Source organism: Mirounga leonina, unplaced genomic scaffold (genome assembly GCF_011800145.1).
Source record: "Mirounga leonina isolate KUSES-001 unplaced genomic scaffold, KU_Mleo_1.0 Mir_204, whole genome shotgun sequence".
In the NCBI taxonomy this organism is placed as follows: Eukaryota; Metazoa; Chordata; class Mammalia; order Carnivora; family Phocidae; genus Mirounga; species Mirounga leonina.
In genome coordinates this window covers 7,551,277-7,569,155 of record NW_023270513.1, presented here as the reverse complement: position 1 = coordinate 7,569,155, position 17,879 = coordinate 7,551,277, and the positions used below count along the sequence as shown (strand labels likewise).

General features: G+C 38.0%; 2 protein-coding genes across 2 annotated transcripts in view; one reads left to right on the top strand and one right to left on the bottom strand.

The window, feature by feature from the left end:
- On the bottom strand, positions 1-4,925 carry LOC118026049 (cytochrome c oxidase subunit 7B, mitochondrial). The gene is made up of 3 exons (XM_035028791.1): positions 4,765-4,925; positions 1,377-1,501; positions 1-201 (listed from the first exon to the last, which is right to left on the bottom strand). Exons 1-3 carry the CDS (start codon positions 4,802-4,804, stop codon positions 124-126), a joined length of 243 nt encoding a protein of 80 aa, XP_034884682.1. The 5' UTR covers positions 4,805-4,925; the 3' UTR covers positions 1-123.
- Positions 4,926-11,078: 6,153 nt separating this feature from the next.
- The window catches only part of MAGT1 (magnesium transporter 1), a 58,404-nt gene continuing 51,603 nt past the window's right edge, over positions 11,079-17,879 (top strand). The window contains exon 1 of the mRNA XM_035028790.1: positions 11,079-11,279. Coding sequence (XP_034884681.1) covers positions 11,178-11,279 — 102 coding nt within the window. The 5' untranslated portion in view covers positions 11,079-11,177. The remainder of the gene's footprint in view (positions 11,280-17,879) is intronic.

Below are 17,879 nucleotides of genomic sequence, written 5' to 3'. Positions count from 1 at the left end.
AAAGGTTTCAAATGTACTTTATTTCTTCAACCATGCCATATTTTAATGGGTGCACAGTGCTTTTACTTGGCATCAATTATGAGTTGGTTTTGAAACAATTCAGTATTACACCAACTGGGATGATTACTGATCTCTCCATTCCTTTGGGGTGACTCTGCCAACAGGGGACAGGTTCCATTCTATTCCAATTTGTGTTGCTGTCTGTAAGAATTAAAATGCTATTAGTTATAAACGTTTAAACCAGAGTCCACTCTCCCTTGGAGACTATTTCTTAAAAGTGACAAAGGCATTCTACTCTACAGGTTAAAAACACACAGAAATCCAGCTGGGATATAGTGCCACCTCCATGTAGGCCAAAGCTAATTGCTGTCCTAATTCTCTAGACCAGTACTGTTCAACAGAACTTCCTGAGATGCAAGAAATGTCTAGATCTTCACTGTCTAGCACAATAGCCACATATGGCTATTGAGCAACTGAAATGTGGCTAGTATGAGCAATTTTCATTAATTCAAATTTTTACCCCACATTTCTCTAGTACCTCCTCAAACACTGCTTCACTCAACCACAACTACCTAAATACTGCCAAAGAGCACTTTTATAATATCCTTTCATCAAGGAACACCACCTCCAAAAGTGCCCCTGAACACACATTTGTTCAACATCTAATTACTCTTCTAATTAAGTACACACACCTATTTTGACAGTATATTTAAGGAAGGTTAAAACAAGAATGAAAAGCCCCACTAATAAATATTTTTGTTTATTAAGGCAAGGTTAATTGGTATCTTTTAAGAACAACTTACATATTTATCCTTTTAACCAATAAGTACATCAACTAGTAAGAAGATTGTTAAATGTAAGAAGTAAAAAACTAAAATAATGAAAGCAAGTCACTGTACATCTCAACCATCAGAAATGTTGTACTCCATTCTGGAGCAGAGTTTTAGAAGAGAAATTGATTAAATGAAGGAAGGTGACCCAAGATGGTGAAAACCCTGGAAACCATGTAACAAAAAGTGATTAACAGAACTAAGGATGTTTAATCTGAAAGAGAAGATCCAGGAAACTAGTATCTAATTTTTCTAGTTTCTTTGGTTTCTAGTATCTAATGGTTGATACATGGAAATGGGATAATTTCTTGTTGCAAGAAAATGATGGGGAGTGCACCTGGCTGGCTCAGTTGGTGGAACGTGTAACTTCTGATTTCAGGGTTGGGAGTTCAAACCCCATGTTGGGTATACAGAATTACATCAGAAAATCTCTGAAGTCCCTCCTAACTAGAAATGTATACTACTCTGTGAAAACATTTTGAATACATAAAATAAATAGGAATGGAAGACATCTAATACAGAAAATTATCAGTCAATAGTACTTACATATGCCCATACAGCAATACAGAAAGTGGCTCCACTAGCTAGTATGGCATTACCATATTTGTCATGGAAATCAGACGTCCTTTTCTGGTGGCTCTGCCTTGCCATTGTTTGTGGAATGCTTTGAACTAAAGAAAAAAAAGGAATACAGAAGCATATCTATCAATTATAAGGAAAAAAGAACATGTAATTGATATTGCTAATCAGGAAAGCAATGGATGTTAACTTTATAGTACTTTGCGGTTCAATACAATGTTAAAACATATTGTAGCAAACAGCAAAGCAGTATACTTTAAATGCATCAAAAATAATATAATTTGACACATGTATAGATATGTGAGAAAACAAATATATCAAAATGTTAATTGTATCTATGCAGTGCAGTATGTGTGTTTATCATACAATTCTTCCAAATTTTCTCTGTCTTAAAAGTTTTCATAATAAAATCTTGGGGGATAAAACAGAACGGGTGATGCCAGTAACATTCACTACAAACCTCTGGAACTTGGCTCCTATTCATTTATTTGAATATCTAGGACTTAAATTTTCACTAGTTTACTCTGCAGTGCTCAGCAACTTACAACATAAAAGGGTAAACTCAAAATGAATTTCAAATTAAAGCATACCAAATGTTTATGACCTTAAAATTACAAAAAAAAAAAAACCCTCCAAAAACTAGAGTAATGTTGATTTTTTTTTTTTTTTTTTTGAAAATTATTAATGAGGGCGCCTGGGTGGCTCGGTCGGTTAAGTGTCTGCCTTCAGCTCAGGTCATGGTCCTAGGGTCCTGGGACTCAGTCCCGGGTCGGGCTCCCTGCTCAGCGGGGAATCTGCTTCTCCCTCTGCCCCTCCTCTCTCTCTCTCTCTCTCTCACACTCTCTCTCTCAAATAAATAAAATCTTTTAAAAAATAAATAATTACTAACGAATACAACACTATGCTAAAAGAAATACGGTACATGAAAATGTGTAAGACACAGACCCTGTCTTCAAGTAACCTCCAATCTAAAGGTGGATATGAGACATGTATACACAAATCGCTGTAATACAAAAAAAGTAGATTAGCAGCTAAGTACTCTGAACAGCAGGTAGGATTTGGTTATGTAGATGTAGGAAAGGGAAATCTGAAAAAAAGCAGAGGGAAAAAAAGCCCCATGTTCTAGAAAACAAATTATGTTTGAAGACGAGGTGTACAGACAAGCAATAGGGATAAAACTAGAAAGGATAATGGAGGGCCACTTTTTTGGTAGAGGCAAAGGTTTCTGAGCAGAATAACATTAAAACTTTGCTTTACTATTACTTTAGTAGAATGAGTTTTCAAACTGCCTCTAGAGGCTCTTAGGAGAGCTTGGCAAAGAGCCAAGACTGCAAAATACGTATTTCCAGATTTTTTTTTCTTTCCTAAGTAACAGATCCTTACTGTTTTATTTTAAGATTTTATTTGAGAGAGAGAGAGAGAGAGAGAAGGTGTGTGGGGGGGTGCGGCAGAGGGAGAAGCAGACTACCCACTGAGGAAGGAACAGGGAACCAGACGCGGGGCTTGATCCCAGGACCCTGAGATTATGACCTGAGCCGAAAGCACATGCTTAACCCACTGACCCAACCAGGCGCCCCAATCCTTATTGTTTTAGAGCCTCAAATGGTACTTATGTAATGGAAAGCATGTGTCTTTTTAAGATTTAACTGAGAGAAAGAGTAGGGAGAGAAACAGACGATCCCAAGACCCTTGAGATCACAACAACCCTAGCTGAAAGCTTAACGGACTGAGCCACCCAGGCGCCCCTGTAATGGAAAGCATATTTAAAAAACAAACAAACAAAAGAAACAGCAACACTGCCCATTCACTGGCATTTAAGAATATAATGGCTTCTGGGCGCCTGGGTGGCTCAGTTGGTTGAGCGACTGCCTTCGGCTCAGGTCATGATCCCGGAGTCCTGGGATTGAGTCCCGCATCGGGCTCCCGGCTCAGCGGGGAGCCTGCTTCTCCCTCTGACCCTATCCCCTCTCGTGCTGTTTCTCTCTCTCTCTCTCTCTCTAATAAATAAAAAATTAAAAAAAAAAAAAAGAATATAATGGCTTCTATGTGATACAATGGGTTATTTCCGGCTAGTTATTTGACCATTAATGATTTCTCTTCTTAATTGCCTTCCAGGTTTTCTTTTCACCTTTAGACACACTTGGAATGAGCAAATTTACAAACATTTCACAATATATTCTGCTCTAGAGCAGTTAAAAAGTGAGAGTGTGAATTCCACATTGGAAAAAAAACACAAAAAATTCCCTTTCCTAGGGTACAAGGCCCTACCTGCTCAAAGGGCAAATAAATTAAAATTACCAAACAATTCTGCAACATCTCATGACCTCAAAATTCAGGTAACCCAAGTGGATTTCTTTAGACTTCTCTTCTGTAACAAGAAATGGTTTAGTTACCACCTACTGGTCATCTCATATAATCCTCAACAATTGTTTGAGGTAGTAATTATTTGCTAACCCCCTGTTTTACAAAGCAGGAAAATGAGGTTCAGAGAAAAATCATTTGCCCAAAGTGAAAGAGATAACAGACGTGGCTTTTGGAATATTAAAAAACCAGTTGGGTAACTATTTTTTTGGTGACTGTCAAAGCTGCTTGAGTGTTTAGAACACAATCTAGTAATACCACTAATGACTGTAAACTGGAAATAAAAAGATGGCTAAAGAAACTAAATGGTAATTGCTTAAGGTCACTTTCAATGTAAAACAACTGCTCACATTACTCAAGGTCACCTTCACTGCAAATCAAGTACGGAAATGAATTTTCTCTTTCCAATCTAGTGCATTCTCAATACATAAGGCTGGTCTCCAAATTCCCTTGTACCTGCCAAACTTTTAGATAAGAAAAAATTACAATTGTTTTCGAATAAGCTAATATTCATTTAAAAAACCAACAAACAACATAAAAGCTGCATGGCCACCACTTGGGTTGTCTCCTTGCAATGAAACCAGAGAAAGAGCTAGATTTCCAGTTTCCTTCCGTTACAGTTACAGGAATTGGAGAGGAAGTTCTTTGGGGGTAAATGTACTCAAAGCTAAAATTTACGAAATTAGAAAGAATGAGTAGTGTCCACCAAGAACCTCCTTCCCTGAAATCATAGGTAAGTGAGTTTAAAAAGCAAAAACAAAAAACAAGGCTATGCTATGACTCTGGTAACAGAAAGTAAGCTGGGAACCAAAACAGAAACACTGGGTGATTAAGTAAATGCTAAGGACGGCTTCCCAATTACTTGGGGCGAGGCGGGAGACTGCGCATTCAGGATTAGAAATCGGGATGCAGGTGGAGGCAAAGGGCACGAGAGACCACTAGGACAAATAGGTAAAAGGCGGTTGGAAATAATTTGCTCACAGTTTTTGCTTACCTCGGAGACGACTTAGAGCGCTTCTGGCTATGGGAAACATTCTGAAGCTGAAGACAGAACGGTGCAACTGCAGCTGCTGCTTTGCTACGACTTCGTTCCAAGTCTCCTTGCAAAGAGCCCTGAAAAACAAAATGGCTTTCGGCTGGGCTCTTTAATGAGTTAATGAAATCTCGCGAGACCTGTAAAAAACCACACCCCCATAGATATTGTAATCCTCTCTACAGACAGGAAAGATAAAGGCTTTTTGGGAAATGTAGTTTCACGCTTTGTAAATGGGGTGTGCTGGTATTTAGTGAAGAATGAGAGAAACTCTCCCCGTCCCACCCGCCCCTTGGAGCCAGGTTTAGGAGCCGATACACTGATCTTAGATTGAATCATCAAAGGCACTAGCTTCAAGTTGGTGTTTCAGAGGCTAGCAGTTCTTTTGAGCCCCCCGAACTTCCTTCACTTCTCTAATTTTTTGTCTCCTATTACTGTATACTAATTTGTTTAACTTTTAATTTTGAAATGATTTCAAATTTAGAGAAAAGTTGCAAGAATAGCAAAAAATTTCGTAATATGTGGGTAAATACGTGATAAGTGGAAGTGGAAGAACCGGTAATGGACCTTCTGACTCCACCAGTCTGTGCTCTGTAACATTTTTGAAGAGTATAGGCCACAACATAAGATCATGGCCTGAAGAGTATAGGCCAGTTATTTTATAAAAGTTCCCACAAATTGTGTGTGCTTGATATTTTCTCATAATTAAATTCAGTTTATGCACTTCTGGCAGGAATACTACATAACAGATGTGTCTATTTAGGGTATCTTGTCAGGAAGCACACAATGTCCCATTATTGTCTCATTATTGCCAACTTTAATCCTTTGGTCCAAAGAGTGGCTTCCAAGTTCCTAAACTAAAGTTACTGTTTTTTCCCTTCGTAATAAAATAAGTAACGTGAAAAATACACCGACTTATGTGAATATCCTGTTCTTCATCAAAATTTCACCCACTAGTTTTTGTATCCATTGATGATTTTTGCCCAAATTATTAGTATGAAAGTTTCATATGGTGATTTTCTAATTCTATCATTCCTTCTCTTTTTTTTAAGAATTTATTTATTTGACAGAGAGAGAGAGACAGCGAGAGAGGGAACACAAGCAGGGGCAGCGGGAGAGGGAGAAGCAGGCTTCCTGCCTAGCAGGGAGCCCAATGCGGGGCTCGATCTCAGGCCGCTGGGATCATGACCTGAGCCGAAGGCAGACGCTTAACCAACTGAGCCACCCAGGCGCCCCTAATTCTATCATTCCTTCTATATTTAGTAGTGGGTGTTCTACTGTAAGGGAGGAATTTTATCCCCTCTCCAATTTATTTGTTCATTATCAATATGGATTTGTGGATTCAGTAGTTATAATCCATTACTATCATGATTTATTTTAGTAATCAAGAGTCCCAGATGTGATCAGTAGGATTCCCTTCAAGGTGTCTTATATGTATTTTTTGACATAACTTCATTTTTTTTTTCTTTTTGAGCACGTGTTTTGTTTTGTTTTTTTTTTCTGACACAAGATGTTCAAGGTTCATCTTGTACTTTCCCTGCCCAGCACTGGAACTAGCCAATCCTCTAAGAAGCTCTAATTTCTTTTAGAGATGGCATTTAGCAACATATATTCAGTACCAGGTATGCTCATTGATATTGGAGTGTCATTGCTTCTAGTCCTTTCAGCAAATAGAGCTAGGAATATATGTTATGAATGATAAATTTATACTAACACCTCCAATTCCAGTCCAAAAGCTCTTTTCTACTTTCCCTCATTTCATATTTGTATCTCCCTTCTTCCAGAGTGAGAATCCTGGCTCTAATATCAGTGTTTATGCTTATTGTATTAAACAAAATAAATTTTCAGGATTGCTATACTCATATTACTATGAAAAACAAACCTACTTAGCAGAATTTAAGATTTGCTTGTAGTTTTTTTTCTTTAGACTAATGGGATATAATCAAAGCGGTGTGTTCATAAATTGTTCAGATTAGTTTTTTTTTCTTTAGTGTGGTTGTTTTTCATTTGAAATAGTGTCAAGCTCCCTTTTTCTGTTTGTATTCAATTTAAGTTTTACCACATTCTTACTGATATGATTTAAATTTTTTCTAATTTTATTTTTTAAATTTTTATCTACTTATTTTTTTAAGTAAGCTCTACACCCAATGTGGGGCTCAAACTCACAACCCTGAGATCAAAAGTTGCATGCTCTACAAACTAAGCCAGCCAGGTACTCCTCTAATTTATTTTAAAAATTGTACATAACATAGTATTTACCATTAATAATTATTAAGTGTACAATTTAGTAGCATTAAGTACATCTACATTTTTGTACAGTCATCACCACTATTCATCTTATTCATCTTTAGAATTTTTTTATCTTGAAAAACCAAATGATTTGGTTTTATATTTGGATTATTTTAGAAATGTTTACATTATTACAAAAGTAAAAACTATAAAAACTTGTATACTTAGGGAAGTGTCATTCCCCACCATAACTGTTCCACTCCATTTCCTCCACCTCCTGTAGATAACCAATTTCGTTAGTTTCTGGTTTAACTTTTTCTGTGTTTCCTTTTGCAGGTCAACTGGCAGCCAAGTCCTCTTTATTACCTCCTCCAACAAACGTAAAATGGGCAAATATGTGTATATTTTCCTATTTCCTCTTCTATTTTACACAGTAGCATAATATGTATATTCTTTTGTACTTCGTTTTTTTTCACTTAACAATCGATCTTGAAAACCCATATCATTGGGTGCCTGGGTGGCTCAGTTGGTTAAGCGACTGCCTTCGGCTCAGGTCATGATCCTGGAGTCCTTGGATCGAGTCCGGCATCGGGCTCCCTGCTGAGCAGGGGGTCTGCTTCTCCCTCTGACCCTCTTCCTTCTTGTGCTGTCTCTCATTCTCTCTCGCAAATAAATAAAATCTTTAAAAAAAAAAAAAGAAAACCCATATCATTTACACAACTCTTCCTCATTCTTTTTTTTTTATAGCTGTGAAATACTCCATGGTATTTACAAATGTTGGAGGAGGTGTTAAAGAGGACTCGACTGCCAGTTGACCTGCAAGCTGGACCCAGGCAATCATATACTCCTCACCCAAACCCCATTTTGGGAATGTACATTCTTCCTAATTTTCCCAAGTGGGAGCTATTCCAACCACATAGCCTTGAGAAAGTAAGTTATTGTTGAGACCACCTGGACAGCATATGTGACTGAACCCAGTTAAGGCCTCTATATAAACTTTTGAGATTCTGGTGGGCAGGTGGGAATCTCTAGTCATTTTGCAGCTCCCCAGAACAAGCCTCATGAGTTCCCTTGTTTATTAAAAACAAAACCTAAGTGTCCATAGATAGATAAATGGGTAAAGTGTGTTATACACAGTGGAATATCACTTAGCCATAAAAAGAATGAAATCTTGCCACTTGTGACAACATGGATGGGCCTAGAGGGTATATACTAAGTAAAAGAAGTCAGATAAAGACAAATACCATATGATTTCACTTATATGTGGAATCTAAAAAAAAAAAACAAAATAAATTAAACAAAAAACAGAAACAGGCTCATAAATACAAGCTGGTGGTTGCCAGAGGGAGGGAGGATGGGTGAAATAGGTGGAGTGGATTAAAAGGTACAACTTTCCAGTTGTAAAATAAATAAGTCATGGAGATAAGGACAGCATAGGGAATTTAGTCCATAATATTTTTATAATGTGGTATGGTGACAGATGGTGACTACACTCATGGTGGTGAGCAGTGCATAATGTATAGAATTGTAAAATCACTATGTCGTACGCTTGGAACTAATGTAACATTGTATGTCAACTATACTTTAAGAAGAAAAATAAAAATTTTAGGGGCTCCTGAGTGGTTTAGTCGGTTAAGCATCTGACACTGGCTCAGGTCATGATCTCGGGGTCCCGGGATTGAGCCCCAGGTCAGACTCCGCACTCAGTGGGGAATCTGCTTCTCTCTCTCCCTCTCCCTCTGCCCCTACCCTGCTCATGCTCATGCATGCACTCTCTCACTCTCTCAAATAAATAAATAAAATCTTTAAAAATAAAAAATAAATAAAAATTTAGAAAAAACTATCAACTTAGAGTGGTCTGCCTCAGTCTCTCCTTGCCCTGCATATACAGTGTCCAGTTTGTAAACGAACAATGTACCGTAGTATATTCAATCAGTCTCCTGTATTTGAACATTTGGGTATTTTTGAGAATATTTAAATTATAAATAGTGCTAAAATGAATAATTTTGTGCACATATATTCTTATTTTTTGGATTAGATTCCTAGAAGTGGGATTCCACATATAAGTGAAATCATATGGTATTTGTCTTTATCTGACTTCTTTTACTTAGTATATACCCTCTAGGCCCATCCATGTTGTCACAAGTGGCAAGATTTCATTCTTTTTATGGCTAAGTGATTATCAGAGGATAAATGCATATGTAGTTTTGCTGGATATTTTCAGCTTAACCTCCATAGATATGCCATTTTGCATTTCCACCAGCATTGTATAAGGGTGCATGTTTCCCCACAGCCTTGATGATGGCATGTATTGAATTTTTGCCAACATGATAGGTGAGATTTCTGTGTTCTTTAAAAATTTACCTTAATTTTTATTCATTCAATTTGCATGCAGTAAAATTCATTCTTTTTTGGTGTACCAGTCTGTGAGTTTTGACAAGTGCCTAGTATAACCACCCCAACAATAAAGGACGTAACAATTACATCACCACAAAAATTTCCTTTGTGTGGCTCCTCTCTCCCCACATCCAGCCCCAGATAGCCACTGATCTATTCTCTGTCCCTTTGAGTTTGTCTTTTCCAGAATGTCATATAAATAGAATCAAACAGCATGTCCCCATATACTTTTATTTTGTATTATTCTTATTATGAGTGTCTGTAAATGTCTTAAAATGTTTTTCATATCTCCAGATCACATATTTTCACTTCAGAACCAGCTATTTTCCCTTCCATACACATATCCTTATCTCTGCAACATAATGAAATTCTTTTTCTCTGTGCGTGTGTGTGCATGTGTTTCCCAGCGAGGCCTAAAAGAGTAGTCATATGATGTTTCACATCATGGAAATAAATCCAAATTATAGACAAATGATTTTATTTTGTTGGTATTTTTCCTCTTGAGTATATTATTCTTCTCTAGTTAAATTATCCCAGTTTTACAACCCACTATGATAAACAAACCTGGACCAAATAAATGGAAACTTCTTCAGCTATGTAGGATTTTTATTATGTTTTACATAGGGGAAATGATGTTTAAAGAATATGGATTATGACACAAAAACTAAAAAGACAGAAATGCTTCCTTACAACCTTGGCTTCATGCTCATCTTCCAAACAAAATAAGAAGTCAGTATTTGCTGTCTATAACCAGAAATTTAAGTCCTTGTCTTAAAGTAATAAATTAATAAGTTTAACTTTAAAAATGTCATGAAAAAAACAACTTTAAAAAAATCACTTTTGATGTCCGCTCTGTGCACCACACATGGCACAGTTCCTGGGACACAGAAGGTATTCAACAAGCTCTAGCTCATTTACTTTTAAAAAGTCTTCAGTGCCTTTGGAGGCCAGGAGAGCATAGAGGGTATCACATCTCAGCCTTCAGCTACATCCTTGAGTTAATGATGCTGTCTTATGTACTCATTGTCTTAATTAGGAAAAGCAAATACTGGAACGCCTAGCTCACCTCTTTCTCACCCAACATACTTAGTAGTTTTCTGCCCCGGTTTTAATCATGCTTAATACTGCAAAACAAAAATAAATATTTCACAGTGTTGTTCTTTTTTTTTTTTTTAAAGTCTTCAGTGATAATAAGTCTGTATCTGTTTTCCTGCTTTTACTTTTTTCATCTTGATTTGAAAAACTTTAGAGGCAGAATGAGGGAATAAGATAGCTAACAATCACGTGGCTAGGTCCGAATTTTCTAGAATATTACACAAACAAGGAGGATTCCAAGGTACTTCTAAATGAATGGGGAAAACATTCCATCTTAACAGCCTGAAGCCATTTTGGACTAGGAAAAAACAAAAACTGCAACGCTTCACAACTGCGCATGCGCCTGTACAGACGCATTACACGCCTCATCTTTGCGTAAATGAAAGGGGCAGTTAATCATCCTTAGCGGACCAATGAAAAACCACCAGATTATCCTTTTTCTATTGGCTAACGGAGACCAATTAGAAGTGAACCGTCTTTTAGCGTGCGTCTAGCGGTAGAGCGTCGTGACGTAATGTGAAGGGTCGCCCAGAAGGGCTGAGCTGGACCAATGAGGCGGGACAGGGGGCTGGTTTGCCTGTTCTCACGCCCCGCGCTCAGACCCAGCCCGAGGAAAGTTTCGCTTCGAGAGAGAGAGAGAGAGAGAAGCGAACATGGCAGCGCGTTGGTGGTTTTGCTGTGTCTCCGCGAACATGGCGGTGGCGCTGCTGCTCAGTTACGGGGTTCCCTCAGCCTCTGCCCAAAGAAAGAAGGAGGTGAGGACGCTGTTGGCAGCAACACGGGCTTTTCCCAAAGAATGGGGCTTGAGAGGGTCTGTACTCCTTCCCATCCCCTTTCACCATTGGTTCTGTGTCTTTTGGTGGCTCCAGTTTCACCATTTTTAAGAATTAGGAGGTTCGCGAGAGAAGAAACTGTAACTCCTTGTCTTCTAGGGATGTAGAGCCTGAGAGGGGTGGGGTAGATGACAACCTGGCTTCTATAGGCCTGTGCGTGTACATAGCTGAGAGTTTTGACACTACTTTGAGTAGGGGCCCCATCAGGTGGTAGGGGAAGTTTGACTCTAGGTCCGGGGGTAGAATTTCTTGAATCTTTCTGCTGTCAGTAGATGTAACTCCCTTATAGACGTCTGAGAGCTATACGTTTGTAGCATTTTCGCTTCAGGAATGTGAGAATTAAACTGAAAAGCTAAACTAAGCCAGGTTTATGACATTGTCCAAATAATTGATTCAAAGCAATTTGCTGGGTTGGAGGCTCTTAAACCATTTTCAATCATTTACAAATATCAAACATGCCAAGCACTGTTGTAGAAGCTTGGTATGCATAAGTGAACAAAACTAAGATTCTGTCTTTGTGGAATTTACTGACTGTGGCAAGTAGAGGAGATAGAGTATTCTTTCCTTACCATTAAGCAATCCAAGCAAAGAAATTTTAACATTGTGTTTTGAAACATTTATGACTTAGAGCCATATGCTCTTAGAGCTTTCAGGATTACTCACAATTATTTATATTATTTATGCTCCCTGATTTTATGGATGAAGAAAACTGAGTCCTAAGCTTACACAGTTACTTGTTGGAGAACAAGGACTAAAACTCGAGGTCAGTCAGTTTTATGCTAGTTCCTGTACATTTTGTGCTGCTTCTAGTACTCAGGTCATGATGTCAGGGTCCTGGGATCAAACACCGCTTCGGGCTCCCTGCTCAGCAGGGAATCTGTTTCAGGATCCTCTCTCTCCCTCCCCCTTTGCCTCTCCCCCATTCCCCCACCCTGCTTGCACACACATTTCTCTCTTTCTCAAATAAAAATAAATCTTTAAGGGGCACCTGGGTTGCCCAGTCAGTTGAGCGTCTGCCTTTGGCTCAGGTCATGATCCCAGGGTCCTGGGATCAAATACCACGTCGGGCTCCCTGCTCAGCAGGAGCGTCTGCTTCTCCCCTCCCCTCTGTACCTTACCCCAGCTCCTGCTCTCTCTCTTGCTCGCTCTTTCTCTCAAATAAATAAAATCTTAAAAAATAAATAAAAATAAATCTTTAAAAAAAGATTACTGTGATACTACTTAGAGACAATTTTAAAATATAGGTGTTCTGTTGTAGAATACTTCTTTTGGTCAATTTTTGAAAACATTTTTTTTTTTTAATTCCCAGGTCTATCCACCATAGTAGATGTGGCTTTAAATAGGTTGATGCCTGGGCTTATAATCTTTAAGTATTCCTTTTAAAAAGACACTTTTCGGGATGCTTGGGTGGCTCAGTTGGTTAAGCGTCTGCCTTCAGCTCAGGTCATGATCTCGGGGTCCTGGGATCTAGTCCTGCATCAGGCTCCCTGCTCAGCAGGGAGCCTACTTCTCCCTCTTCCTCTCCCCCCAACCCCTGGCTTGTGCACCCTCTCTCTCTCTCTCTCTGACAAATAAATAAAAAAAATTAGACACTTTTCTTAAAATACTATAATTAAAAATCACTCCAGTTCGTCCTGGTTGTCTATTGTTAAATGTAATGCTATTCTTTTTTTTTTTTTTTTAAGATTTTATTTATTTATTTGAGAGAGAGAGAATGAGAGAGAGCACATGAGAGGGGGGAGGGTCAGCAGGAGAAGCAGACTCCCTGCCAAGCAGGGAGCCCGATGCGGGACTCGATCCAGGGACTCCAGGATCATGACCTGAGCCGAAGGCAGTCGCCCAACCAACTGAGCCACCCAGGCGCCCCGGAATGTAATGCTATTCTACTTACCTGATTATTTATACCTACAATAGTGTTTTCACGGGAACATTGACTTATTCTCTAATATTTATTCAATGCCTTCTACATGCCAGGCACAATGGTTTTATCTATAATCCTCACAATAACCCTGCAGAGTAAGTATTAACCCCTTTAGAAAGATGAGGGAAGAGGGGACTGATGTTGAACAAGAGAGATTATTGGGGACTTGCCCAAAGAAGACAGCTCTAGAGACTGAGCTGGGATTCCGCCCCTGCTCCCACTCCAAACTCAAAGCTCTTTGCTAGGTCACAAAGACTTCTTTTGAAATGACTTGTTTTATTTTTATGATGAATTATATCCCCTGTGGTAGAAGGGAAGTTGTTTGTCCTTGCATCTGGTGTCGTTTTAGGAAGGCAGCATGATAAAAATGAAAAAGCATGGCCTTTGATAAAATGATCTATATATCTTGGTCTACTTCTGGGAATCTGTAATAGAGAAATAAAATGAAATATGGAAAACAGTGAATGCACATAGCATACTGAAACCTAATAAAAATGATCATAATAGGGGCACCTGGGTGGCTCAGTTGGTTAAGCGACTGCCTTCGGCTCAGGTCATGATCCCAGGGTCCTGGGATCGAGCCCCGCATCGGGCTCTCTGCTCAGCTGGAAGCCTGCTTCTCCCTCGCCCACTCCCCCTACTTGTGTTCCCCCTCACGCTCTCTCTCTCTCTCTCTCTCAATTAAATAAATAAATAAATCTTTAAAAAAAATGATCATAATAATGCTAGGATGATAAATTTCCACCCTTTTCTCAGTTTTCAAAAAAATTTTGTAAAATTTTAAAGAGCATATATGTTAATGCAACCCTAATGATCCTTAGCCAGTTGCTGAGTTTCATTTTATCAGTAGAATGCAAAAATGCCTGTTTGCATATTGTGAAAATTAAATGAGGGCTGTAAAGTGTCTAATGCCACCCCTTGCATGTAGAAGACATTAGATGAATATTAGAAAATAAGATTGTGTTCCTCTGTGGTAGTAAAATATTTTTTGGTTGATCTTTTTTGTGATGTTCTTACGGATATTCAGAAAGTAGAATTACTGCATATTTTGACAAGGCAGGTTATTGTTGGAAAAACTTCTACATTTTCTGACCTTGCTTTGAAAACTGACAAATGAAATTGTCACATGTACAAAAAAGTCTCTGTGATTCTTTAGAAAATACCTTATTACTAAGAATCAAAGGCCCAGGAGCAGTTGCAAAACAAATGAAGTACCCCCTAAAACTAAAACATCAAGGAGAGGGGAGAGAATGTATTTTATCCCTGTCCAGAAAGTAGGTACACTGAGAATGGAGCAGATGACATTTAAGGATTAAAAATGCTCTCTGCTCTCTGTCTGTCTCCTTCAGTCGTTATCTGCCAGATGTGTTTCCAGATCTGTTCAGTGTCACTCTTAATTTAAGGATGGAGTTGGAAATGTATTGCTTAACCAGGACTCTTATTTTACTAATGTCTGAAAACAAGTGGATGATTAAGAAAGCTAAAAATACCAAGAATTTTTATAAATAAACCCTGATGGTGTAGAACACAGATACAGTCAAATAAGTTTGGGGAAAGGGGAAGGAGGTGCATTTTAGAGGAATTCATACTGGTGATGTTTAGCTTTATTACTTCTGAAATTCAGAAGAAATCTTAATGGCAGGATCAGATTTTAGCTTTAAATGATAATGGATTCCTGTATGCTATTTTTCATGAGAGATGTTCAGGGGCAGTAGGAGAATTTGTAGTTGTTAAGACTTAATCTAGTTTACTAGAGCTAATTTAGATAAATATTATGCAAGCAGGTAGAGTGAAATTAAACTATTGTGTCACTGCCTTTTCTTGGCCCTCTTAATTCTTTATAGGCCTAAAATGTTCATCATACTTGATTATTGCTAACAAGATTAGAGATATTAATTGACTTCCTGTTGGGATTATTTTGTGGTCATACTAATTAAAATGTTTTAAGAGCACAGAGAGTTCAAGCTTACTTTGCTGGTAAGTATTTTAATTGTGAATAATTGCTTTTTTTTGTTTTGTTTTATTTGAGTCGAAAAATAATGTCCAGAAAGGGGGGAAATTTATTATAAAAGTCCTTCCTTATACAGTTAATGTTTTTCCATAGCAAGCCTATATTTTGTTTTTTTGTTGTTGTTGTTGTTGTTGTTGTTTTAAAGATTTTATTTATTTATTTGAGAGAGAGAGAATGAGAGACAGAGAGCATGAGAGGGAGGAGGGTCAGAGGGAGAAGCAGACTCCCCGCCAAGCAGGGAGCCCGATGAGGGACTCGATCCCGGGACTCCAGGATCATGACCTGAGCCGAAGGCAGTCGCTTAACCAACTGAGCCACCCAGGCGCCCTATATTTTGTTTTGAATTAATATATCTAATGCAAATTAAAAACTGGATGGATATATTTTCATAAATGTTTAGTAAAGCTGTTAGTGGAAAAAGTATTTGCAATAGTTGTTTCCAAATCAATTGCTTTTTTTAGTTGCTGAATAATTCATTTGATAAACCTCTTACTTTTCCCTACTGTAGTCCTTTGTGGTTCTTAACTTTAAAGTACTAAATAATAGAAGGACGCAAAGGGTATGGGCAACATTTTAATCCTTTACTTTTGAAGGTTGTCTTTGGAAGATAAAGGGATATCTGGGGAGTGCATAGTGTGACTTAGTGAAGATGCTGTAGAAAAACAAAATTTTTATTTCTGAGCCATAGCTTTTAGTACTCAAACAATGGGCTCTTGACAAAGAATGAAAGGTACCCTAAGGAAGAAGGTTCTTCAGTACTAGAGATTTACTCCAATCAAGAAAGCTTTCAACTCAAATGTGAAGAAAAGAGAAATTCCTTTATAAAACCATATACTAGAGAAGACAGAGGACTAGTGAAAGAAGTGGCTAGGACCTGTACTCTAAAAACTATAAAACATTGATGAATGAAATTGGAGATGACATAAACAGTTGGAAAGATATTACATGCTCATGGATTGAAAGAACAAATAATGGGGCGCCTGGGTGGCTCAGTTGGTTAAGCGACTGCCTTCAGCTCAGGTCATGATCCTGGAGTCCCTGGATCGAGTCCCACATCGGGCTCCCTGCTCAGCAGGGAGTCTGCTTCTCCCTCTGACCCACCTCCCTCTCATGCTGTCTCTCATTCTCTCTCGCAAATAAATAAAATCTTTAAAAAAAAAAAAAAGAAAGAAAGAAAGAACAAATAATGTTAAAATGTCCATGCTACCCAAAGCAATCTGTAGATCTAATGTAATCCCCATCAAAGTACTAACAGCATTTAACACAGAACTAGAATAAACAATCTTAAAATTTGTATGGAGCCACAAAAGACCCTGAATAGAAAAAGCAATCTTGAAGAATAAAGCTGGGGGTATCACAATTCCAGGCTTCGAGTTGTACTGCAAAGCTACAATCAAAACAGTATGGCACTGGCACAAAAATAGACACATTGATCAATGGAACAGTATAGGAACCCCAGAAACAAACCCACAATTACATGGTCAGTTAATCTTCATCAAAGGATGCAAGAATGTGCAATGGGAAAAAGACAGTTTCTTCAGCAAATGGTGTTGGAAAAACTGGACCATATTCTTACATAGCATACAAAAATAAACTCAAAATGGATTAAGGACCTAAATGTAAGACCTGAAACTATTAAACCCTAGAAGAGCACAGACAGTAAAGTCTCTGACATTGGCCTTTTTTCCTAGATATGTCTAGAAAATGTGTCTGACATTTGGCAACATTTTTCTAAATACGTCTCCTGAGGCAAGGGAAACAAAAGCAAAAATAAACTATTCAGAATTCATTAAGATAAAAAGCTGCTGCCCAGCGAAGGAAACAATCAGCAAACTAAAGGCAACCTATGGAGTGGGAGAAGATATTTGCAAATTACATATCCAATAAAGGGTTAGTATCCAGAATATATAAAGAATTTCTATAACTCAACACCAGAAAAACACAAATAATCCAATTAAAAATAGACATCTCTCCATGGAAAGATGCTCAGTATCACTGATCATCAGGGAAATGCACATCAAAACATAAATGAGATGTCACCTCACACCTGTCAGAATGGCTAAAATGAAAAACACAAGAAACAAAAGGTGTTGGCGAGGATATGGAAAAAAAGGAACCCTCGTGCACTGTTGATGGAAATGCAAACTGGTGCAGCCACTGTGGCAGTATGGTGGTTCCTCAAAAAATTAAAAATAGAATTACCATATGATCCAGTAATCGCACTACTGGGTATTTACACAAAGAATACAAAAACACTAATTCAGAAGGATATATGCACCCCTATGTTTATCACAGCATTATTTACAATAGCCAAATTATGGAAGCATCCCAAGTGTCTATTGATAGAAGAATGGATAAATATGGATATATATATACAATAGAATATTATTCAGCCATAAGAATGAAATCTTGCCACTTGCAACAACATGGATGGAACTGGAGAGTATAATGCTATGTGAAGTAAGTCAGAGAAAGGCAAATACCATATGATTTCATTCATATGTGGAATTTAATAAGCAAAACAAACGAAGGAAAAAAAGACAAACCAAAAAGCAGACTCTTAACTATAGAGAACAAACCAGGTGGTTGC